The 25,861-nt window shown below is 39.8% G+C and overlaps 1 protein-coding gene across 1 annotated transcript in view; it reads right to left on the reverse strand.

Annotated features, from left to right (window-relative positions):
• IL2RB (interleukin 2 receptor subunit beta) overlaps positions 1-18,098 on the reverse strand; it is a 419,294-nt gene extending 401,196 nt beyond the window's left edge. The window contains exon 1 of the mRNA XM_044068022.1: positions 17,990-18,098. Within this exon, the coding sequence (XP_043923957.1) occupies positions 17,990-18,059 (70 nt within the window). The 5' untranslated portion in view covers positions 18,060-18,098. The remainder of the gene's footprint in view (positions 1-17,989) is intronic.
• Positions 18,099-25,861: the final 7,763 nt, after the last annotated feature.

Here is a 25,861-nt window from a genome sequence, read left to right on the forward strand (position 1 = left end):
TTCTCATGTGTGTGCCACTGCACTTGTCTTGGACATTCACTCTGGAGTAGTTGCTTTGCTTCCAATCTTGAGGAATTAGACAAAAAATAGGGAACACTCCTGCAATGGTGTTTAAAAGAGGCCATAATTTGAAAAATATACTTGATAAAAGAACTAGATCTGTACCTACCAGCGTTGGGATGTATAAATGTGGTAGATGCAATTTCTGCAAATATGTGAAAGTGACTAGTAGAATTTGTATTAACAACTGTACTTATGAGATTTACTGAACATTTAATTGTAACAGCTGTGGTGTTGTGTACCTCACTATTTTGCCAAGCATGCCAATGTTTTTATGTCGGTAAAACGGAATGTCATTTTAAGCAAAGAATGTATGAACATCAGTACATTATCAGCAAACACATCTGTACTAGTGCTTTGGTGAAACATATTATTGAGAATCATGGCCACAACTTCCACTACTTAGTTATTGAACAAGTTAATAAAGATGTTAGAGGTGGACCGTAGTCCTTAAGATTGGAAGAAAAAGAACTGGCCTGGCAATTGAGGCTGAATGCATATACATATCCAGGTCTTAACAATCAGTGTTGCCTAAAATGTATTTTGAAACTTAAATCTCTTGAGAGGTGATTGACCTCTTATTATTGAATTTTAATATTATATATATTTTCTGTTATACAATTTTATACACTGTTAATATTTCTTATAGCACGTATTGTGTGATATGTATTACACACAATCATCTGCCTTTTAGCCTGTTTGAGAGGGTGTATGACTTTAAGACTATAATTACTTTTATGATGTCATGATTGACCAAAAGTATTTAACTTGTGTATTTTGATTTTGAAATTTGTCTGAAGAAGTTCATGTATGAAAACTGAATGAAAGCACTAACATAAAGTTTTGGAAATCACCCTTGCCTTTGTGGTTTTTATCAGTTTGCCAGCTTTCCATGTTGGGTAAGAACATTTTTATTAACCAGACGTAAGATTTAATATGACAGTAAGAAATTCTTCTATGAGGGCATATTTATTGAGATAATTACAGAAATATGAAACACATGCTTGATTGTATAATTATCAGTATAATTAATACTAGAGATCGCTCATGATATACAACTTACAGTGCAAATTTCAAATAGAGTTTTCTTCAACTACAGGGGAGGTTTTACCTGATGTCATGCGACAGTTTATAGGCCACTTGTTTTTCTAAATATAAAGTACATATGAAAATATTATTTCTTTTCATAATTACTAACAAAGAACTAGCAAAATCTCAGGTATAATGTAATATAAAAAGAAAAGTGTATAAGAACTCTGCTATTGCTCTCCTATAGTTACGTTTCTTCTTTGCTGGTAACTGCTTGTTAATTGTTTCCCCATTATCTTATTATGAACCAGTCTTTCTACTTTATCCACCTTTTTCTGGTTCTACACTTATTTATTCACTGTCTCTTTGTCTGCGAGCAATTTTCCTAGGCATGTTCTCAGTTTCTACTTTTGAACAACACATGCAAGACTCTTACTATCTTTAAATTTACTTTTGCATTCCAGGTGTTTTACTGTAACTGTTTTGCTTCCTTTCAGCATACCATAATTTTTACTTATGTAGTACTGTTTTCCTTCTGCACACTTGACATCAAGCTTGCAAGGATTGATTGGTTTCATGCTCCTGTCATAGTGTTACAAATTAACACAGTATGATCAGATACCATGTAACATGCATATGCAGCTTTTGTCATGTTTTCAGCACATAAGTACTAGAGAAACCATCTATGCAACACACTCTGGTTCTTTCAAACATGCCTTGCCCTATGAATCATACATCTTAACCTCAAAAGGAAAAAATCAGGGACAAAACCCACTAATAATGGAGGACTTTTGGCTAAAAACACGGACATCACATTTTTTAAACAAGATCCATCTTTACTGACTTATCGTTTATGACATAAGCAAGCATACATTTATATAAATGAAAGCAAACCATACCAGCATATCTTTAGTTGCAAATGTTATACGTCACTTAATATTCTATCCAGTCATTGTCAGTCAAACATTGCAAAGCTCATTCAGTTCCTGCCTTCCTTTAAACATCATTCCTGCTATAAAACATTATTCTGTTTATATTGTTCCCACAGTTTCCATTTTTTCATACATAATTTGCTCCTACCCTTTTCTAAAGATACTACTTCCAGTTGTTTTACCTCTGTTACTATACTCACTACTTCTAATACAGTTAGTTTAGACTTTGATTTCTGTTTTCTAGTCGTTGCTTTTTTTGGCAGCTACCAGAATGAAACTCAGCAAGGCTTTACTATGTCTACGCAATTTCGATTCTGTATCATATCTCAAAAAAATCATTTCCTTAGTTACACCAATTTGCTCACACAGTATTTCTGCCAACTCATCACACTCCCCAAAAATATGTTTTGAATTGCCTTTTTTCCCCATCACACCTAAAACAGTTGCAGTCTACCTTAGAAAATATCTATGGGGTCTGCTTTGGGTATAAAATTACCTATGCAAACAGTTCCAAGCAAAGATTCTAAATCTTCGAGACTTTGTTGCATATTTGGGAGCCATACATATATCCCTCCAGTTTTTTTTTATGAATTGCTTATCAAATATCTCTTCCTATTCCTTTCTACCCTCCTTTGATCGATTCCTATTGTTATCATGCAATATTTTATATGCCTTACTAATTATCTTTTTTTTCAACAGCAACTTCTCTTCTAGATTCTAGTAAAATCTCTACCAGTGCTGATCTTTTGCTTAGGATCCCCTATTTCTTTCTTTTGCCCATACTCTGATTTCAATCCTTGATAAGGAAGGCTGCAGTCCAAATGAATTCTTGTCCTTTTCCCATTCTATTACCTTTCCCTCTCTGACTATTTGCTCCAGTACTTTGGTTACTTTGCCAGTTTTCTCCAGTAAATTCCAGCCACCCTCTTGCCTATTCTCTGTACCGCAATCGCAGTCATCCCTATTGGCAAAAAACTCCTATTTCCATCTCCGTGTTGGCTCAGTTCTTAGAACACTTTCTGCTATTTATGAACATAATATTCTGTATGGTTATTGTTACTCTAAGGATGTGCATTCAAAATCCCAGTCTCTCCTTATTTCTTGAGTTTCCCTCAGTTTCACCTTCATCATTCTTTTTCACGTTGCATTATACATTTCTGCGTGTGCTATGTACAGGAGCCTTAACTGTGCAGCTCTGAAATACTCATGCAAATCAAGTAATCCCAAACCACCTTGTTCTAGTGGAAGGATCAGCTTATCCCACTTGACTATTGCCCTCTTCCCTTCCCAGATAAAATCCATTAACTCTTTATTAATTGCTGTCCACATCTTCTCCTCTGGCTGATACAAATATGCCTGACCTGTGTAGAAAACTAAAGGGAATAAAACATTTTCATTGTTTGCATCTTGTTATCCATAGCCATAAAACAGAGCTTCCAATTTCTCACTTTTAGTATTATCTTTTGTTTAGCCTTTCCCACATATCCTTAGCTATCAAAACAGTCCTTTTTAATCCATACTGCTAAGTACTTCATTGTATCATGTTGCAATAAAAAATGGGAATTGCTGAACCAATTTGTGTGTGAGTACATAGTTTACTGCTATTGTATCTGAAAAGGTCTTAAACTGTCTCACAATGTTCACTGAAATGTCCTTTTCTGATTTTATCAGGTATAAAATACTATTACCTGCAAATAAAGCCAATTTTTCTTAACTACCATGCCAATTATGTCCTTGAATTTCTGAGTCCCTTAATTTCTTTTCTAATGATTTTAAATATAATGCAAATAACAAAGGGGAAAGAGGACACACATGCCTGGTTCCTTTGCACAAATAGAATTTATCATAGAGGAACCTCCCCCACTTTAATTTTCACCTTGGCTTCCTCATATATCCTCCTAATCAACCTTTATAATTTTATCAGGGAATGCAAATGCTTTTATTGCCCTACTCCTAAAGTCCCAGCTTACTCTGTCAAATGCTTTCTATGCACCAAGACCCACCAACAACAGTGGTATTTTCTTACATTCTGCTTCCCTCTGGATCATCTTTGTTCTAGTAATGTAGTCAAATATTTGTCTGCCCTCCCCAAAACACATTGATCCATATCTATCAATTTTGGCATCATCTTTGCCATTCCTTTAGCCATTATAGACATAAACACTTTATAACCATGGTTTAGGATTGAAATGGGCCTGTATGAAGCTGGATTTGAAGATTCTTTACCATCTTTAGGTATTACAGCCACCACTTTCTTCCAAGATGTTAGTGCTTCTCCTCCTTTTAAAATGCTGTTAAACAGAGCCTACCAGTTCTTTATCACTTTCTTCCCTCCTAGCTTCCAAACATTTACATGAGTACCATCTATTCCTTGGGACTTTCCTGTGGATTGGCTATACATTACCATTTTTATCTCATCTTCTCCTGTCTTAACTATTAATAATTGAACCTCATCTACCTCTAACACTGGCATATTTAATTTTTCCATAAACATTTCTATTTGCACTTTTTCTTGATTTTCACATTTCGTTGCTTTATGCAGAATTTCCAAAATGTTTCTAATACCTCTACAGGATCTCTGGTTATTTTCCATATTATACACTCCCAAAGATTTACAACAACTCTTTCTTACTTTTGTGTTGCCTGAAATGTTGTGCTAAAAATGTTGTGCTCTGAAGTTATTATTTAACAGTTGCTTAACAGCAATCTTTCTTAACTCCTACAGATTATCAAGGTACACCCTTATTTTCTATTTAGCACTCTGCAATTGCACCTAGTCTTGTTCCATGAGATTCCCCTTTGTGCCTCTTCTTGTTCCATGAGATTCCCCTTTGTGCCTCTTCTTGTTCCATGTGATTCCCCTTACTCTGCAATACTTTAACCTCTGCCAGTCCATCAAAATAATTCTTGTTACTTCTTAACCATATCTCTTTTTCTTCTATTTCTACTCTATTGTTAAACTCCATTTTAATTTTATCTCAGTCCTTAACTATATTTTCAGAAGACATTTTTATCTTCTCTAATAACTCCTGAATAATTTCTTAAATTCCTCTCTTTTTAACAGATACTTGGGGAAGCGCCAGTGTCTCATTTTTATTTCATTACCCTGCATTTTTATGTTAGTTATTACTGGGATGTGATCTGAAATAGTTAATTGATGCGTATCAGAACTTTCATTTAAATGCACATGTTTCTGTGAAATATAATTTCTGCCTTTGGAGGACTGCCAGGAAAACAGAGTATTCAGAGGAATCCATTAGGACATGAAACTGTCACCTGACCTTTTAGATGGTGACAGCATAATACAGTAGCTCTCCTCTCAGAATTCAATTTGGTAAAGAGAATTGTGGAATTTTTTGAAAAAATTAACTCAAGCAATTTTCAAGGAATGTTGAGCCTTTCATCTTAATAAAGCTGTCATTAATAGAAAAATATGTGTCTCAGTAGAGAAAGTCTGAGTTAATGGATCTTGAAATAGAAATGAAAATCTTGAAAATACAACTTAGAGAAAATAAAATTGACATACTGCAGGAAGAAATTATAATATAATACCAAAGTAAGTGATCTTGAGAATAGATTTAAAATGCAGATTATGCGAGTTTAGGGATACCTGAAGCGTAACAGATGATGAATTTTTACCTTTCATAACAAAATGAAAATCTAAATATGTTACAATTGTCAAAATAACTTAATATTACAATTTAAAGAATTCAGAGCAGGAAGAAACTTAAAAGGGAAAAAGGAAGTTTGAATGGAAATTATAGTGTTGCATTCTTGCCAAACTAATGGATAGTTGGAAAATATAGGCAGGAAAAATAGAGGAATAAGATGGGAAAACTCTTAAAATCTAATTACTTGATGACAAAATAATTCAGGTAAGACAAAATTTATCTACATATATCTGAATTATGTAAATGTAGAATATTAAATTTATTTTTATATCCTTGCTGTTCTAATTGGAACTTGTTTGGATCAAAGATTTTCTTTGAAGACAGTGCAAGATGCTAAAGACGTCATAAGAAAGAAGAGGCTGATGTGCAGGAAACTAATCTTACAGGGATGAGAAAACAGAAGAAGACTTATTAAAACTCAGATACTCCTCACAGTCAGATACTCCTCACAGTCAGCTTGTGAGAAAACAATAAAACAGTACTATGAGCAAAACAAAACTCAGTGGGAAGAAATGTCCGTCTCCTAAACCATCCTGCATGCCGGTTGCAACAAACACAGTTAAGGATCAATTCAGAGATGGTGGCTGTAGAGAAGCATTTACTGCTGATCATAGGATCATAGAAGGTTATTAGGCTAATGGCCCTAGGGCCATTACAAACCTAGCCAAGTATAACCGCTATTCACTAGAATATCAAGGTATTAAATGAAACTAAGTCAACAACTACTGCCCCTGTCCAAGAGTGACACAGGTGAAACTCCCGGGATGAATCTGCAGTTTCCCATCCAATCATTCAAATTACACTTACATAGGGTCAGCGAGAGACTCTGCTTCACCTGAATTGGAAATTTGTTTCAGAGGAGAGGTAACTTCTGAAAGACATATCTGTCTCTCCAGCAAGTTCTGTTGATGTCACATAGGTTGCTTTCCCTAGAGCGAGTCTATCTTATACCATTTGATTTATTAATGTGCACCATTTCCATTAGATCAGGATCTGAGATTGCATTATATGCAAGGCAGAGGTCATCTTTGAGTAGTCTATAAGACACACAGTATAGTGACAGTGATTTCAGTCTTTCAACATATGACATATGCTGAAGACCCTGAATTTTCTTTGTAAAAAGCCTTTGAGGTCTTTCCAGTTGCTGCAGGTGCCTGGTAAGGTACATACCAAAGGTAGCATTTAACTCTATTATTGGCCTGATGAGTGAGGAGTACAGGGAGGTTATAACCTCTTTGGTTCTGGATGCAATGCCTTTACTTATGAGGTGGGCATTGTAGAAAGCCTTTCTTATCACTGTGGAGACATTTTGCTCAAAGGGATGGTTGTTCTAAATCTGTTTGCCTCAAAGGGATGGTTGTTGTAAATCTGTTTGCCTAAATCTATCACCACTTATTGCATGCTTAGGGTGCTGTTATTAATGTGGTAATCTGCAGGGATGTTGCCCTTGCTAGAGGGGATGACAATGCATTTTTTGCATTGAGTTTTAGCCCATGACTTTGGCACTAGTTGTTTGTCTGTGTAAGTCCCTCTTGTAGGATGTTATCATTTGGGAACTCACCCAGTTTGCAATCATCAGCAAACTTTGTCAGCCATAGGCCTTTTGTTTTAGCCTGTACACTAGAGAAATAGCTTCCAAAAAATAGGGGCCCCAGCACTGATCCCTGTGGAACACCACTGGTTACGGGTCTGCTGGTAGAGGTAGAGTCATTTATTTTGACTGTGTGCATTCTGTCGGTGAGCCAGTTTGCAACCCATCTAACAATATATATGGGTTGATCTCCAGCTGGGTGAGTTTATCAATGATGCCTGAGTGAGGAATAGTGTCAAAGGCCCAGGTAGGCCATATTCACAGTTTTACCTTCGTCCAGGGCTTTGGTGATCATCTCAAAGAAGTTCACCAAGTTCAAGAGGCAGGATCTCCCTTTAACAAAGCCAAACTGGGTTGAGTCAAGCATTTGGAGGACTCCTATCTTTGGTGATAAGGTCCATGATTATTCTTTCCATAACCTTGCAAATTAGGCTGGTCAGGCTTATGGGACTATATTTCCCAGGTCTGTGGATGTGGCTCCTGTATGTAATGGGATGATGGTTTCTATTTTCCATTCAGCAGGTACAAAACCAGTGCTTAGACTGTGGTTAAAAAGAGTACCCAGCGGTGCAGCTAATTCCTGTTTAGAGACAATCTTATGCAAATTATGGTATGAGGCATTTTTATGCAAATGATGGAATAATTAGATGTAAATGATGAATGTGTGAAAAATCCGACTTTTTATACAAATGAGGCACTTTTCTCACCTCTATGTGATTCATAGTCACATAGCTGCAAAGTTTACTAGCAGAGCCCTGCTAGAAATTCGTGATTTTCTTCATGTATACCTTGAACTATGTCACGGCACATATGCTGCTGGGCAAATAATGCCTAGCATGTCTCTAGAGGTAACTGGGAAAGATGTCTTTGGCTAGTACCTCTGTGTACATGTGTAAAAGTGGGCATTACTATTACATTTTGTGAGGAAAAAGAAATCTACAACTCTTAATTATTGCCATTATTCATTAAGTTTAATTCACAAACTTTCCTCCAAAAGTCACCAGTTTTAGGAGGGATTAAGAGAGACAGAGCTAAAATTTGAGTCATAATCAGGGATATCCCTGAAAATCAGGGACAGTTGAGAGGTTTGGTGGCTTCCACCCTATACAGCATTTATGGCAATCACTGCTTGATTCCATTCTTTAGCTCCCTGTCTGCTTTGGCCCTCCTTTAAAAAAAAAGACATTTTCCATACATTCTCAATGCATCAATGAAGAAGACTGAAACTCTCTCTCTCTCACATGCATGTGGTGTGTGTGTGTGCATGTGTGTAGGGGGGAGAGGCGATCATCCCTGTGCGGCACTTTTGGGACTGTCACATTTACTTTAATTAATGACATTCTTCTTTAAGAATGGTCCTGTGTCATGTCAAATCTGTGCATGTGTTGTTGCACAGACCTTTATGCCTGCGCACAACTTTAAATACAGTAGAGCACCAACCATCCTTCCTAAGAGCATTTAACATTCAAGTTTTCGATCTGCTTTAGCTTGTTCACAGAATTTGTAAGTGTTCAATCTGCTAAGCACGCGCCCGTGAGTGTGTGTGTGTGTGAGTGTGTGTGTGTGTGTGTGTGTGTGTGTGTGTGTGTGTGTGTGTGTGTGTGTGTGTGTTGTAAAATGCTGTAGTTAAAATACCCCAGTTAGGGGTACCTAGTGGGTTAGCGTTACTCAGGCTCAAACCCTGTAGCTTAGGTGCAAGAAACAAGAGCCTAAATTCTCTAGCCCTACCATTAGTTGTGATTCAAGGAGTTGAGTTCACAGAATGTTTGGCTTGGCTCATACTTTTGGTCTGTTCCTCTTAAAATTTGTGGATTTCTGGCAAATCAGTGAGGACTGAATTCACTAAATAATGACAGCCATTTAAGTTTCAGTCTTCAGGAAATGCATGGCAACACAAAACATTTTATTCTAGAAACTTTTAGATTATACAAGTAATGTTCAAAATGTGTCCCTGGTTTTGAGCTTTTGTCCTCCCCCCATAAATTTTAGTCTTTTTTTCCAGATTTCTTGTGCTGCAAAGTTGAGAGATATAGTTGAGTGTCAAGTGCATTTTACAGGGAGCTGAGAGCTTCAGGGGAAGAGTTTAGTGCTGCTTATGTAAAGTCTGTTTGCAACCTGCAACTGTTCTTTAGTAAATGATACCACTATTGTGCTAAAATGTTTAAAAGCATTGTTAGTAGCACAGCAAATAGTATGGTCATTTTTGATGTAGAAAGCTGTGGGTTCTACTCTGACAGTAGGTAGGTGGATTGCTGATAGTGTACTGTGTTGCACTTTAAAGGGGGTGGATGCTGCAGTCCTGAGAATGTTCTCTGGAGAAGATACCTATAACTATGAACCTGTTATCTCTTTGTCATACATTCCCTATTGCAATATTACCAGCATACAGTACCATTTTTAATGTAATATAGGTTGTTTATTCTTCAAGAGCAACATGCACTTTACTTGTAGATGAAACAATGAAATATAAAGTTGTTTGCTAGCAGCAACCTCTTCATTAGTTTCAGATCTCTATAATGCAGAATTATTTAGGTGACTTTTACTTCTGCAGAGATTGTGCATATTTACTGATATTGATGGATTGTAATGAGAGAAGTCTGATTTATGATGGACATGTTCTGAATTGGGTAGTTTTGTCATTATTGGTTCATACATTTTATTCATTGTTTACTGGAAAAATGTTCAAAACAAAAAATTTAAAACACAATTTAAGTGTGCTGTATTACACAAGGAATATAATTTAATATAATCAGAAAGGTGAATCAAAGAAAACGTGTATGTTTGCATAGTCCTAAATATGTATGCAAGGGGCCTATGATTTGAAAACAGCCCAAAGGTAAACTGTATCTGCTACTGGCCAGATGTATTTTCTTTGAATGTGGGTTTCAATGCTGTTTCAATGAATGCGAGTTTCAAGGGCAGAGAAGTTTTAATTCTAAGTCTGTTTTAATTGGGAGACTGTATTGCTTTGTTTAGCAGATGTCTGTTTGGTGTTTTTGCTATAAAATTTAAAATAAACGTTTTAAATTAAATCCAAATAATCATTGTAGAAGTAAAGCAAAGCATAAAACAGTATGCATATAACAGTATTTATGGTAAATGGGGAGAAACAGACAAGTAATGGGACACTGGAATGGCTGTAGGGAGGAAGGCTGTGGACCATTATTTTGTGAGTGGGAGGGGCAGCAAACAGCAATGGGTGGCACAAACTCTAACTACGCCACTGCTCAAGTACATTGCTTCCTGATGCTGCAACATTTTTTAATCTGAAAATACAGTTGCAAATAATTACAGCTTCCTGATCCACGTAACTGCAATAATTTATGAACTGTGCATCTTATTCACTAATTGAAAAAATAGCAAAAGCGCATTGAAGAATTTCTTATGATTTCTGGGCTGTCATTGCTTTGTCGTACTGTCTCTTATACATTTATCTCCTATAATACAGTGAAACATAGGGCTATAAGGCTTTGAATGAAGGGTCACAGAAACTGATTAAGTACTTTGTTCTTGCATGTAATCCTTCAGTTAAAAGAAGGTCCTGAGCATCTGCATTGTGAGAAACAATTGTCTGCAGTAATCAACTGAGCTCAAATACAGGCAATGACAACAGCACTGAATATGACACTTTACACGTCACAAATATTTATTGTAAAATACAGTAGTAGTAATGTATCATTTCCTGTCTTACCATTAAGTTATAGGCTAATCTTGGAAGTGTCACAGTGATATCACCTCATAACTGACATTTGTCAGTTACTTTAAGCCATCTGTGACTTACTTGAACCTATTTAGTTAATTTTCACTTTCCTTCAGGCTACCTCTAATAGTGGAGCCCAGCAGCTTTAAAAATGGTTAAGTGTAAATGACTGGCATAATTTGGTCAGATTTACAATTAAGCATTGCTATGCTTACTCTGTGAATTGCATCGAATCACTTTTGTATAAGTGCTTTCAGTGGTGTAGTTGAATATGCACAGCAATGAACAAGTCGCGAATTATAAATGTATGCACTTACGCACTGTATACGCTTCAAGTTAATGAAGCAATACTGGTGCATGTGAAAGTAATCTGTGCACGCTAATGCTTTTCTGTGCCCAGCTTATACCTACACAGGGTGTACAGAGCTAAACTGGTTGATGTAACATCCTAGAAGACCTGATTCATACCCTAGTAGTCTCAGTTTTCATACTTATCTCTTCATTCCATTTTGAAGCTTGACCTTAAAATGTTCAGTCTGTTAAAGCCCATGGCTATGCCCCAAGCTGGCAGGAAGAAGGAACAAAGTTTTTTCTTTATCTGGTGCAGGCATTATATCTGCAAAAGTTGGAAGGGTGCCAACTGTGGCACCTGGAAGAAAATAAATATATGGTCAAAGATGGGAGATCAGTTGACTTCATCAACAGGGATCATTTGCTGTGGAGAACAGTGCTGCCACAGGTACAATGATCTGCAGAGACAGAGGTGAGACCAGCTGAAGTAATGGGTTTCAGAGGTACTGGCGAGAATTTCAGACTTTGACTGTATGTACTCCTTTTTATTGTATAGTAAAGGCCAGCAATTTCATCAGAATCTCAGCTTTCTTTAACAATTATATCAAAAAGAAAATGAAACAAACGGATGAAAAAGAAACACAAAGGCAATGGACAAAGTGCACTCCGAAAAAAACAAAACAGTACAGTAATTTAATGAATTAAAGTTAGCGCTTTTGTACAGGTCAGTACCTGTACTTCAGACAGAGATACAAAAAGAACCAAGTTACCTAAATACCTTTTCCCAACAGGTAACCACACTTGCCAAAAATCACATGAAGAAATTAACTGCAAAACATTTTCTGAAATTCATTCTTTAAAGTAATACAATTAAAGGAATGACAACAATAAAATTCTCTTAATATGTCACTAATACACCTGAAAAATATATAACAGTAAAAAATCAGTGATGAAAATCCTATCCTGAAAAACAGTACATAAGTACTTAAATAGATAAATACAAATAAACAAGTGTAAAATATGATTGAATAAATAAGTAAGAAAACATACCCTAAAATCTACAAATCTTAAATCACATAAGAAGTCACTTATGAACCATCATTTAAAATATGATATATTTATTAATTACATATACCAGAAAAATTCTAATCTGAGTAAACTCCTTAGCTTCAAAATGCAGGCTATGGAGCACACATCATTAATACCTAGATACCTAAAGGCATTGCACCTAAGTTGTCATAAAAGCTCACACCTTTCCAACCATAATGAAGTTGGGCCTCTCCTAATGGACCCGTTGACTTGCTCTATAACTCTAAAATCAAAAAAATGGTCAGGATGGCTGGTTATGTGATTTGCTAAGGCATTTTCTACCTTCTTATTTTTGATGGCATATAGGTGTTTGTATAATCTATCCCTTAGTCTTCTGTCTGTCTTTCCGATATAGAAGACAGGACAAGTTTTACCCTTAGTATATACTATACTTTTGGAATTACAATTGAACCTACCATTGGAATAAAATCTGTATTCCCTAACTGTAACCAGTATCAATAAACCTACAGTATGGGCAGGTCTCACAATGAAACATTCCTTTTACCCTATATACCTTTTTAGCCTCTAACAAGGATTTCAAGTTATAGCCCCTTTTAAAAATGACTACTGGTTTAGTTGGTAAAATATTCATAACATTGTCATCCACTGTGATGAGATCCCAATTTTTAAGCAAAATATTTTTTTAAAATTGGGATCTCATCACAGCGGATGACTGGTAGTATGTTTACAGTTAGGGAACACAGATTTTATTCCAATGGTAGGTTCAATTGTAGGATCAGTTTAACTACAATATATTAATTCAACAGGAGTATTTGGAGAATATGGTTATCATATTGGAATTATGCTTAAATGTTAACAGGAAATGTGTAAGTGTAGAATAAAGTGTAAGAGTAGATTTAAGGAAGCACCTTTTGAAATTTGAAAAATTTTAGAAAAGGAAGACCTGCAGTATTTTATGCTGACTTTTTGGAGGGAAAACAAGTGATGTTAAATATGAATTATTTGCTAAACAGAAACAAAATTGAAAAAAATATCAAAAATATTAATGTGACAGTGACAGAGTTGCAAAACTTATGGGACAGATCATATTGCTTGCAAAAATGGACATGCATTTGGATTCAACAGATGAGTTCCTTATATAGCTGATTTTAACTCTTTTAAGAACGTTTAAGGGATAAATTAATACAAATGCAAAATGCTGGAGATGTGATTTAGTAAGACAGATAATTTATACATTAATTTTGATTGTATCAATATAAAATATATTTGTCAGAGGGCATTTAACAGATGGGATGCAATATTTCAGGTAAAAAAAGAAAGAAAACAAAAAATATGTTTCATGGAATGCTTGCATAGTAGGTATTGCAAGTTGCAAATTAAGTTGGCATAATAAATAGGAAATAAACTTATTAATTTGTTCATAAGTGGCTAAATTCAGTATAGCTAAACTGTGGAATACAACACAGTAGTAGACAGAAAGGAAATGTAATAGTGACACAATGAAGTTAATGACAATAAACATGAAAGAATGCCATATGAATGCAAAGATACATAAACGCTCATCTGCCTGGATAGAAATCTTAAAATAGTATAATATAGATTCAGACACATCTAATATGGGAAATATTGCATTAGTCAGTTAGAAGGATATAGAAAGAGTCAGAGAGAGAGAGTATCTAATTCAGAGAAATGGTAAATAGAGAGAATCTGTGATTTATAGGCATGATAAAGCTACACAGAGATAAACTTCATTAGTTGCTTACTACCATGTATCTGAACTGAACACTGCATTATCAGAGTTGTTTGTGCTAGTGTTTGCCCTACCAGTACCAGCCTACACATTATGGAAGCATAAGCAGCCCCCATACACACACACACACACACACACACACACACACACACACACACACACACACACACACACACACACACACACACACACACACACACACACACACACACACACACACACACACACACACACACACACATACACACACACACACACACACACACACACACACACACACACAATCTGGGTTTAACATAGCTTTATATGTTAGGCAGAGATCACCTTGGAGTAGGCGATATGCTACTGAATAAAGCTGGAGTTTTTTTTGAGATGGTCAGCATAGGGCATCTGTTTGATGCCAGTAATCCTCTTTGTGAGGTACTTCTGTTGCCTTTCCAGCTGCTGGAGATATCTTGTGAGGTACATTCCCAAAGGGGCATTGTACTCTATAATGGGTATAATGAGTGTCGAGAAGAGGGGAACAATGACCTCTTTTTTCTTGGATGAGAACACTTTTGTGATGAGGTGTGTCATGTAGAAGGATTTCCTGACTACTGTGGTGATGTGATTATCAAAGGAGAGACTACTGTCCACCTGGGTCCCAAGGTCTCTTATCACACATTAGGCATTAAGTAGACTGCCACCTATGTGTTAGTTCATGGGTACAGAGTTTTTTACCAGAGAGGTTGACAATGCACTTTTTGGCATTGAGCTTGAGGCCATGGCTCTGACACCAGGCATCTGTCTCAGTGAGGCCCTTCGGTAGGATGTCCACATCATTTGGGGACTCAACTATGGCTCCTAGTTTGCAGTCATCTACAAACTTCATTAGCCAAAGGCCTTCTGTGTTAGCCTGTACTTCAGAGAAGTAGATACCAAACAGGAGAGGTCCCAGGACTGAACCCGGTGGTACCCCACTTATCACTGGTTTGAAGTCAGATTTGGAGTCTGCTACTTTTACAGTGTGGGTTCTGTCAGTGAGCCAGTTGGCAACCCATCTTGTGATGTGGGGATTTATACCTAGCTTAGCAAGTTTAACTATAATTCTAGAATGGGGGATAGTGTCACAAGCCTTGGTGAGGTCAAGATAGGCTGTGTAAACCACCTTACCCTCATTTACGGCTTTGGTGACTGCCTCAAAGAAGTTGATCAGGTGCAGGAGGCATGATCTGCCTTTCACGAACCCGAACTGGGTGGGGTCCCAAGTTTGGAGGTTACCAATGTCTTTGTTTATGAGTTCCATGATGATACCTTCCAAGGCCTTACAGACCAGGCTCGTCAGGCTAATAGGGCTATAGTTCCAGGGATCAGTGGTGGCTTCCCCTTTGTGGAGTGGGATAAATGTTACTGTCCACCATTCAGTGGACACAAAGCCTGACATCAGGCTATGATTGAACATGGTACTTAGGTGGGAGCCAGTTTGTTCTGAAGTTCATGTAAAACGCAGCCTGGGATGTTGTCCGGTCACATGGATGCTGTGTTTTTGGCTTTAGAGAGTGCAGCTTTTAACTGTGTAGTTGTGATTACAGGGAGTCTGCATTCTTCCTGTATAGATATGGCCCTTTAGGGGATGAGAGGGGGGTAAATTTAGCACTGAACCTATCTGCCAGGTTGTTGGCAATATCAGTTGGTTCTGTAATTTTCATGCCGTTGTGCTGTACCTCAGAGCAGATCTGGGTGTTGCCATTGAGATTCTTGATATAGCTATAGAATGCTTTGTGGATGTCCCTAGAATCTGTGGTGATTTTGTTTTCATAGCTTGCTTTGGAGGATCTTATAAGGGAGCTCAGCTTCTTACTGAGCCTGACCAGGGAGCTCCTCCACTCATGGCATTTTGCTCTCTTTTGCAAGAGTTTCTTCCTTCCGTTGTAGAGTTTGTTCATGGCAGAGGACCACCAGATTGGCTTCTTTTTGGAGGATAGCGTCTTGGTTCTGTTTGGGATAGCACGATCCATGCATTCGTATAAGTGCTTATAGAATGCATTTGTGTAGGATTCAGCAGGCATAACTGTATTGTCCATCTGCATGGGTGTCATGAAGTTTGCCACTTCTGTCTTAAGAAGCATGAAGTTGGCTTTTGAGAATTTGTTTACCATGGTTTCCTTAATGGGGGGTGGGGGTGGGATGTGGATATCTAGGGTAATTATCTTTTGGTCGGATCTGAACAACAAGGAGTTGACTTCAGGTGTGGAACATCGGCCACTCATGTTGGTAATGACTAGGTCTAGGATATTGTTGCCCCTGGTGGGGGTGTGGATAAGTAGATCCAGGGCATTGGAATTTATGAATTCCAGAAACCATTGAGCAAAGGAGTTGACACATTAGTAGTTTTCCCAGTTAATGGTGGGGTAGTTGAATTTGCCCATCATTAGGGTGTTTGGTTGAACCCTATTATTTTCCAGTATATCAAGAAAAGAGGAGTGGGAATCCTGGGGCATGGTGGGGGATCTGTAGCAAGCTACAATTTGGATTGCAGTTTTGCCCAGAGTTAATTGCACTTGGATAACCTCGGATGCATTATACTGAGTAACTAGCCTGGAGGTGTGGATATCCTTAATGAATATGGACATGCCTTTGGTGCTCCGGTCCAGGTTAGATGGCTGAAAAGTGTGGTATGAGTTATAGCCTGGTAATGCAGGGGTGCTCTCTAGAGCCTTGAACCAGGTCTCAGTCACTGCACAGATATCGATGTTCTCCATTTTAAGGAGTGCCTCGAGGGAGTGCATTTTGAGGTTTAGACTTCTAGCATTGAGTAGCATTACCCTCAGTTTTTGCTTACCTGTTCCTGTTACGGTGGTGAATTTGTCATTTGAACCTTGCCTAAAAAAGGCACTACAGGGGTGGCAAGAGCCTTAGCCCGTATCCAGAATCCCAGGGGTAACAGGTGTGTGGCCCAAAAGATGCAGCTACACACACACACACACACACACACACACACACACACACACACACACACACACACACACGCAAATACACACACACATCTAAGCATCAACATACAAGAGCACACACACACACACACACACACACACACACACACACACACACACATACACAGATCCACTATAATTTCTTCCATTTATGGTACAAGAGTTGACAACTCCCATATTAATGGATGCTTTTTTGTCCTAGAGAAACAATTAACCCAGGAGAGCAGTTCTATGAATTAATTTCTATGGGACTTTTCAACTCTTGTACCATGAATGGAATATAGTCTAATGGAGCCATGTATGTGGGTGTGTGTGGGTGTGTGTGTGTGTATTTCCATGTGTAGAAGTAAGTGTGTATGCCCTTGTATGTGAATGATTTTTTGTGTGTGTGTGTGTGTGTGTGTGTGTGTGTGTGTGTGTGGGTAAGGGGGTGCTTATGCTGCCTGTTCACTTTCCAGACAAGATGACAGACTAGCTCTTTGAACATGTAATTTGATAGTAGTGTGGGAACCCAAGGGATAATTTGAATGTAAAAAAATATAATAATACCTTGGGAACAAGAACATTGATTTAGATACACTAATGTCAGGCCCCAGATAAATGACCTGTGCATTTGCTAATGTTATCGGAAATGTATAATCTTACATAAGGGCCTATTTCTCATAGTTATGCTGTACTTTTCCTCCTAGGTAAAATGACAAAGGGAGGAGCATAGGCCCAGCAGCAGTGACACATGCACAGATATATATATATATGTGTACATACTGGCTTCATGCACCAGCTGAGCAGCAGGAACTACAAGTAAAAGCTGCACTTACAACAGCTGTAATCTCTGTGTATTTATTAATGTTTTACAGAACAATATTTAAACAGATTCACAGTTCAGTATGCTGAAAATATATTGAGCCTTAGCATGTAGCTAGAAAAACAGTTTTTCACATACCTGATGTCCCTTCAGCAGTCATCACCATTATCAGGAGAGAAAAAAGGACTTGGAAGGCAGACTGTTTCATGATTGCATAATAGAATTCATCCTGAAAGCATCAATAAATAAATAAATAAATAAGTAAATAAATAAATACACACACACACACACACACACACACACACACACACACACACACACACACACACACAGATATACATATAGTTCATAAGACAGCCCTTATCAGAAACCTAGAAGGATTAGAGTTTACCTGATGAGATATTTAATATATTGGTACTGTAAATGACTTTACAGCTACAGCAATGATTGGAGGTTTATATATTTACTACCTGTACAATAAAATGTCTGAAATCAGATAGGATATGCATCTGAGAAGAAATGTGCTACCGAAGAGCAGAAGTTGTCCACTGGACTCCCAAGAATAGGTATACAGGTTTAAGGCCTACAGGCCAAAGGTATTTTTTGCCTTCATTGATTCCTAAATAAAAAGATATCTGTTAGTAAAACTCTTAGTTACCGTAACAGACTAGCAGTGCTCTTTCACTGCACTCAGTATTTTAAAGACTCCTCAATGCAGATCTGATTCTAGCCTCGTGAGCCATGAAAGAGACAATTCTTTTTGACCTCCTATTGATTCACTGTAATGTCCAATTAAAGGAACTAAACCTTGATCAACATATAAATATGACACACTGGAATGATCGCTTTATACCCCAACATATTCCCTCACCTCTGGAACAAACATATACTGTAAGTCATACTGAGCGTCACCCTTGCTACCTTCAAGGTAAATCTATATAAATATATGAGCAGCCTCAAATTCTCTCTTCAGCCTATCTTGTATTGTCCTCTTGAATGCAGCACAGAATGTTTTTGGGGGCTTATTTTCTTATAATGCTCTGCGGCCTGGTTGCCTATTGCTTACCTATGGACCTCCTTGCCAATCTTTACTAATGTGTGTTAACCTTAACACTTCCCTTAACTAACCATGCAATTTACTTTACAAAAGCTCTTTTTCTAATACTACCACTATTCAGACAAATTTGGGACAAATTTGGTCTAAATGTATTGTTAGGGTTTTGGTTAGGGCATTGCAAAAGGAAATTGTTTTCCTTTTGCCACGTTTTCATTTTTTTTTTTTTTTTGCTCTGTAGTTTATTTTTTGGAAATGAAAGCACTGATTTTTTTGTCTTGCAGTGCTTGTGTATTTCATTTTATTTGTCATACACTATATACACACACACACATATGTAGATAGATATACACATACATGTATGTATGCACATACATAACCACACACAGAAATGCACACATGTATGTTATTACACCGTTTATTAAATTAGATGGCGTTAGTAGTGATATTTAGATTATGTTGTGTGTAATACTTCACTAGGTGTATTATGTTTAATGTAATAAATATATTGCTGTATGTTGTGATATGTACTTCATTGTTCTTTAAGTAGCAAATCTGTTTTTCTAATGCAAGGAGAATAGTAAAGGCAAGTTCAAATGTTGGTAGGCTATTGATATAAAACTAGTCAGACTGTTTACCATTATGTATGTGTTTATTAGATGTATCTGTGTATGAAACAATTTATGTTATGTTGGGGTCATTCTCTCAGACATTGGGCCAGATTCAGGAAGGCTTACACGGAGTTCAAGAGTAGTGTAAGCCTCCGTGTAAGCCTCCTGATTCAGGAACAGCCCAAATCTCCGTGTAAGAGACAGCTAACACGTCTGTTACACGGACTGGGCGTGGAAATGCTCAATACCTCATTTGCAGCTCAAAGATATGCAAATGAGGTATCTGAGCGATCCACGAAGCAGAAACCAGTCCGTGTAACGGACGTGTTAGCTGCAGAAATGTACTCAGCTGACAACTGAGTACATTTCTGCAAAATTAAAAACGGAGCTATGTCAGCTCCAAATAAAGGGTGCATTTGTTTCATTAAGCATGCCAATGGCCAAATATGTGGCCATTGGCATGAAAAACTGTTGCAAAAATATGTTATATAACTTTTTTTTTTCACGGGATTTTGAGGTTTAACTGCAGCGCACACCAGCAAACGGGTGCGCTACCTAAAACTAAAAACCGAAGCTTATAAGCCCACAATTGTGGGATTTATGTATTACATGGAATGTCAATGGAGGGACTTGCAGACCAAAAACAATATGGCCTCCGTTTAGTGGTTGTCAAGGGGGGGAAGCTCCGTGTAAGACATGTAACTAGTCATTACTAGGCAATCCTATGTAAATGAGGGTTACAATATTGAATCACACTGCCACATAGGTAATGATCACTTTCTGAGTAGTGTAAGAGTTAGAGAAGGGGGAGGAACAGAGTAAGAGGTAGGTGACATCACGGGGGGGCAAGGATAGATACAAATGTACCAGATTGGAGGGCAATGTAAGGTGACAGATGACAGACAGACTTCAGGGAGGGAGGTGTGTCCCAACAGAACACTAGGAAAGTCAAGAAATTGAAGGTTTACGCTAACCCTACACTCAAAGTTTCTTGAAATACGTGCATGCGCGCGTGTGCGCGTGTGTAAGGCAGGCTCAACATGTGGGAGCGTGTTGCAAACCGTTTACAACGGTTTGCGCAGGTGTGCACGTGTTTAAGGCTGTGTGCGCGCGTTTTAACATGAATCAGCCTAGTTCACACCGTGTAAGGATGTGTACGCACGTGTAACACCGTGTAGGGATGTGTGCGCGTGTTTAAGTGACTGTGAGCGTGTTTAAGCTGGTGTGCACATTGCTCCCCTTCAGGAAACAGAGAGGAAACAGGAAACAACCAAAATACATGGCAACTGCCAGAGGATACTGCTGGAGCTAATTGGTGGAAACAATTGGAAGCAGGCAATTATGCAGGCAGACTAGAAGCCCAACCCAGCACTTAAAACACTGCAAAGAGCAGTGCAGGGTGTTTCTCACAAGAGATACTGCAAGAAAGTAAGCTATCAGAATTGAAAACTGAAAAAAGCTGAACTCAGAGCAGAAATGCTAGGGGCTGCCATAGCTGTTATAATCAGGCAAAGGCGAATTGCTGAGGGTGGTGACAATGCAGATGCTGACAGACAACCCAGAGTGAGGAGAAGGAGAAGAGTATACAGGCCCAGGGTCACCTACCATGGGTTACATGAGCTGGAGATAGTAGAGCTACAGAGTGGACAGAGACCTTCTGCAGCAGATTGTTGAGCTGTGCAGGCCACATCTCACACACAGAACCAACAGAGGGAACCCATCCCAGTGGAAACCAAGGTATGTGTTGTCCTAAGAATACTAGCAACAGGTACCTTCCAGAGACCAACTGGTGATATGATGGGGATATCACAGGCATCAGCCTCCAGGGTACTGCACCAGTTCCTGGATGCCATGTCAGCACATGTCGGTGATCATATATATGTCCCTAATGACCGTGAGGTTGTGGCCAGCAATATTCTCTTCCAGCAAATAGCGGGATATCCTGAGGTGCTGGGTGCAATAGACTGCACGCGACGCATCAAAGCACCAGCTGGTGAGCGGGTAGAGTCTACATTAACCACAAGGGATACCCCTCCATCAACTGCCAGGTCGTGTGTGATGCCCAGGGCATAATAATGAATGTGTGTGCTGGCTGCCCTGGGAGCTATCACGATTCCCACATCTGGCATCTGACGCAGCTGTACCAATCATTTGCCAGTGGGGACTTCCCACACGGACACCTAGTGGGGGATGCAGGTTATGCACTTGAGCCGTGGCTGATGACACCCATCAGAAATGCACACACACCTGAACAGGAACGCCATAATGAGGCACACGCACAAACACGTAATGTCATAGAGCGTGTGTTTGGGCTGCTCAAGTCACGGTTCCGGTGTCTGGACACATCTGGTGGAGCCTTGCAGTACACACCAACTACATGTACCCAAATGGCCATGATATGTGCTATGCTACATAATATGATCCTGCGGAAACAGCTGCAGCAGGACCAGCACAGGGCTGGGCCTAACATCCCCCCACCATTGCCATGGCCACCACAGGCAGAGGGTGACTCGGAGGAGGAACAACCTGACCTTGTCCCAGTAGGCAGAAGGAGGAGTGCCCAGTATGCCCTGGCCTTGGCAAAGAGGCAATGCATAGCACATACACTTGGTCAGTAGGAACACTGGGACTGATACCCACTCTGACTCACTCATATAGTAACAGGGATGCCTAACATGACACAACCTGCTTCCAAACATGTACAGGGAGTGTAGTATGTGCATCCAACAGAGGCAGCCCTGCAGCAACACCTGAGGCATGAATTCCATGTGTTAAGTAATGTAATACCATGTACCATATGCACACCTGAGGACCCGACTAACATCCACCCTCACCAATCATAAACCACAAAAAACACAAACTTACCTCATAGGTACCACAAGGGATAGTAACCTAGATGTAATGCTACCCAATGTCAGAAGTATAAATGCGTGCAGTGTAAACGCACACAGTACAGAGAATGTAGATATCAGTGCTGTAATAGAAAACAGGGTCAAAGCCCACATCAGCACCCTGACACTACCAGGTCACACCTCTGTCCTAATAGCAGGAACAGCCCCAGGCCTACTCTGGCAACGTGAGTGTCAAACGAAATATTACTGTCAACCTGTGTGCCCAGGTCCCTGATAACCTCTTCTGTGCTTAGAGGATTGCCACCTAGATGGGAACTAGGGGTAACCCTGTTGTTCCCGAAGGGTATGACTATGCATTGTTTAGCGTTTAACGTAAGGCCATGGCTCTGGCACCAGTTATCTGTGTCTATGAGACCCTTCTGAAGGATGTCTGTGTCAGATGGGTTTCCAACTATGGTTCCCAGTTTGCAGTCATCTTCAAACTTTGTCAGCCATAATCCTCCTGTGTTTGCTTGTACTTCTGAAAAGTAGATGCTGAACAAAAGTGGGCCCAGGACTGAGCCCTGTGGGACACCACTTGTGACAGCTCTGGAGTGTGACATGGCACCAGCAACTTTGACCCTGTGTGTTCTGTCACTTAGCCAGTTTGCAACCCATCCTGTGATGTATGGGTTCACATTTAAGCTGGTGATGTTTTCAATGATACCTGAGTGGGGTATTGTGTCGAAAGCCTTTGCCAGGTCAAGGTAGGCTGTGTGGACTGCCTTGCCCTTGTCAATGGCCTGGGTGACTGTCTTGAAAAAGTCAACCAAGTTTAAAAGGCATGATCTGCCCTTGACAAAGCCAAACTGGATTGGATCCAACGTCTGCAAGTCCCCTATGTCTTCATTTATCATTCCCATTATGATCCTCTCCATAGCTTAGCAGACCAGGCTTGTCAAGCTGATGGGATGGTAGTTTCCGGGGTTGGTGGAGGCACCTCCTTTGTGAAGTGGGTCCACCATTGCCGTATGCCACTCCTTGGGCACATATCCTGAGGTGAGGCTAAGATTAAACAGCTGCCCTAACTGCGGGTGTAATTCCTCATTGAGTTCATGGAGCACACAACTGGGGACACCATCTGGTCCCATGGATAAAGTGTTTTCCGCCTTGGATAGAGCAGTTCTCACCCCAGCATTGGAGATGTTTGGGGGACTACAATCTTCTGGTGTAGATACCCCTCCAGTTGGGGGGAGGGGGGGAGAAATCCGCACTGAACCTGTCAGCCAGTATGTTGGCAATGTTTGTAGGTTCAGTGATATTTACATCATTCCGAACTAATTCTGAGCATATCTGGGAGTTCCCTCCCAGGTGTCAAACATAGGTAAAAAAGGCCTCATGATCGTCTCTTGAGTCCTGAGTGGGTTTACTCTCAAAACTTGCCTTGGATGATTGTATGGGGGAACCCAGTGTTTTACTCATAATGAGCAGGGGTGTCTTCCCTTCTACGGATGTCGCTCTATCTTGTAGTAGCTCCTTCCTTTTGTTGTAGAGCTTGTTTATGGCTGGGGTCCACCAGACTGGATGCTTGCCTGTGGTACAAAGAGTCTTTGTTTTGTCTGGGATTGCCTGATCCATGCAGTCCTGGAGGTGCTGGTAGAAGGCATTTGTAAGTGATACAGCGGCTTGGGTAATGGTGTCCGCTGGCTTGGGGCCTTGAAAGAGACCACACCAGTCCTTAGAAATGTGAAGTCGGCATTTGAGAAGGTCTTCACTGTTTGTTTTTCTATCTGGGGTGTTGGTGGGATGTGGACTCCCACTGAGATTAGTTGATGATCTGATCTCACCAATGATGGGTATACTTCTGGTGTTGAACAGTGTGACCCCATGTTCGTGATGATGAGTTCTAGTATGTTGTCTCCACTTGTGGGGATGGTGACCAATTGTTCCATGGCATTTGAGTGTATGAACTCTTGGAACCTTTGGGTTAGAGTGTTGGGGCTTGATTAGTGATCCCAGTCTATATTTGGATAGTTGGAATCACCCAGTATGATGGTGTTTGGAGATACATTTATCCCCTCCAGTGTTTTCAGGACAGCTGTGTGAGGTACCTGAGTTTGAGAGGGTGGCATGTAACATGCTACAAACTGCAGAGCAGTCTTGCCTACAGTTACTGGCACCTGGATGGTCTCCGATGCATCGTGTGTTGCCACCAACCTTGAGGTGAGGGTGTCCTTGATGAATATGGACACCCACCCTCCTTTCTTGGTGTTGTCCGGATTTTGGTGCCGGAACGCATGTATGAGGTAACACCCGATAGTTCCGGGGTGCTGTCAGAAGCCGTGAACCAGGTTTCAGGCACAGCACAGACATCAATGCGCTACATACTGAGAAGGGCGTTGAGTGTGTGCAGCTTGAGGGTGAGACCTCTGGCATTGAGCAGCATTACCCTTAGTGTATTTCCTTTTCTGTGTTCTAGGGTGGTAGGTGTAGAATCTGATTCTTGCATAAAAAAGGCACAATTGGGGTGGCAAGAGCATCAGCCGAAATCTGGAAGCCCAGGGGTGACAGGTGCAAGCCGTCCCTTGCAAATCAGCGTGGCCTGTCCAGCATGTCATCCCAGGCAGACAGACATTGGACCCCCTTTGAATGACACCATAGTTTAAGCAAATTAATACAGCTGATCATCTTGTCTCTGTTTATGTGGCATCATACTTGGTGAAGGTAGGATACTGCTCAAGGTCAGGGTCATACCTGCCTGGCCTACATAATCAGAGGGATCCTCTATGTCTCTTTCCATGTAGTCCAGGGAGGTACATCTCAGGTCATTCACACCAGCATGGATAATGACTGGGTCAAACTTGTACTTGCAGTTGAGTGACCTGAGTGCTTGCATTATGTGGTGGATTCCAGTGCCCGATAGGCAGCTTACTGTGACCTCCTCCGTACTCAATCTGGTGAGCGGGACGTCAGTGTGTCTGACTATGGAGTCACCTATGACAAGTGTGTCTGGCATTGTGTTTGGTCTTAAGGGCTGTGACTGTTTGGCACACTGACTCTGTGGTCTATGTGTTGCATGTGCTGTGCCCTGTGGAGGCAGTTGTGTGGGTGCCTGCTGTGGTGGCCGCTGCTGTTTTGGTAGAATTCTGATCAGAGCCTCCGAGTATGTCTTTGTGTGTCTATGTGTATGATTTTAAGTTGTGATAGTGCTATGTGAGACTGGGTTTGTGATGTGTGTGGTTACCTTCACCTTCTCTCTGGTCTTGCTAGTCCTATGTTGAGAGAGCTCAGCCTCCACTTTGGCTATATAGTTGCATCTCTCACATGTATGTGTGTTTTATGGGAGAAGGAGAGGGTTGTCAGTGTACATGAGGCAATTGTAACATTGCCTCAATATTCCCAGGTTCACCAGCTGAGCAGGAGAGGACACTAGCAACTGATCCCTAGACATGCTAGAAGGAATAGACAAAAAAAATTGGAATACAGGGAGATATCAAGCCCCCCAAACCACATC

This window comes from Protopterus annectens, chromosome 1.part0, assembly GCF_019279795.1.
Source record: "Protopterus annectens isolate FY-2018-M chromosome 1.part0, PAN1.0, whole genome shotgun sequence".
Classification (NCBI taxonomy): Eukaryota; Metazoa; Chordata; order Ceratodontiformes; family Protopteridae; genus Protopterus; species Protopterus annectens.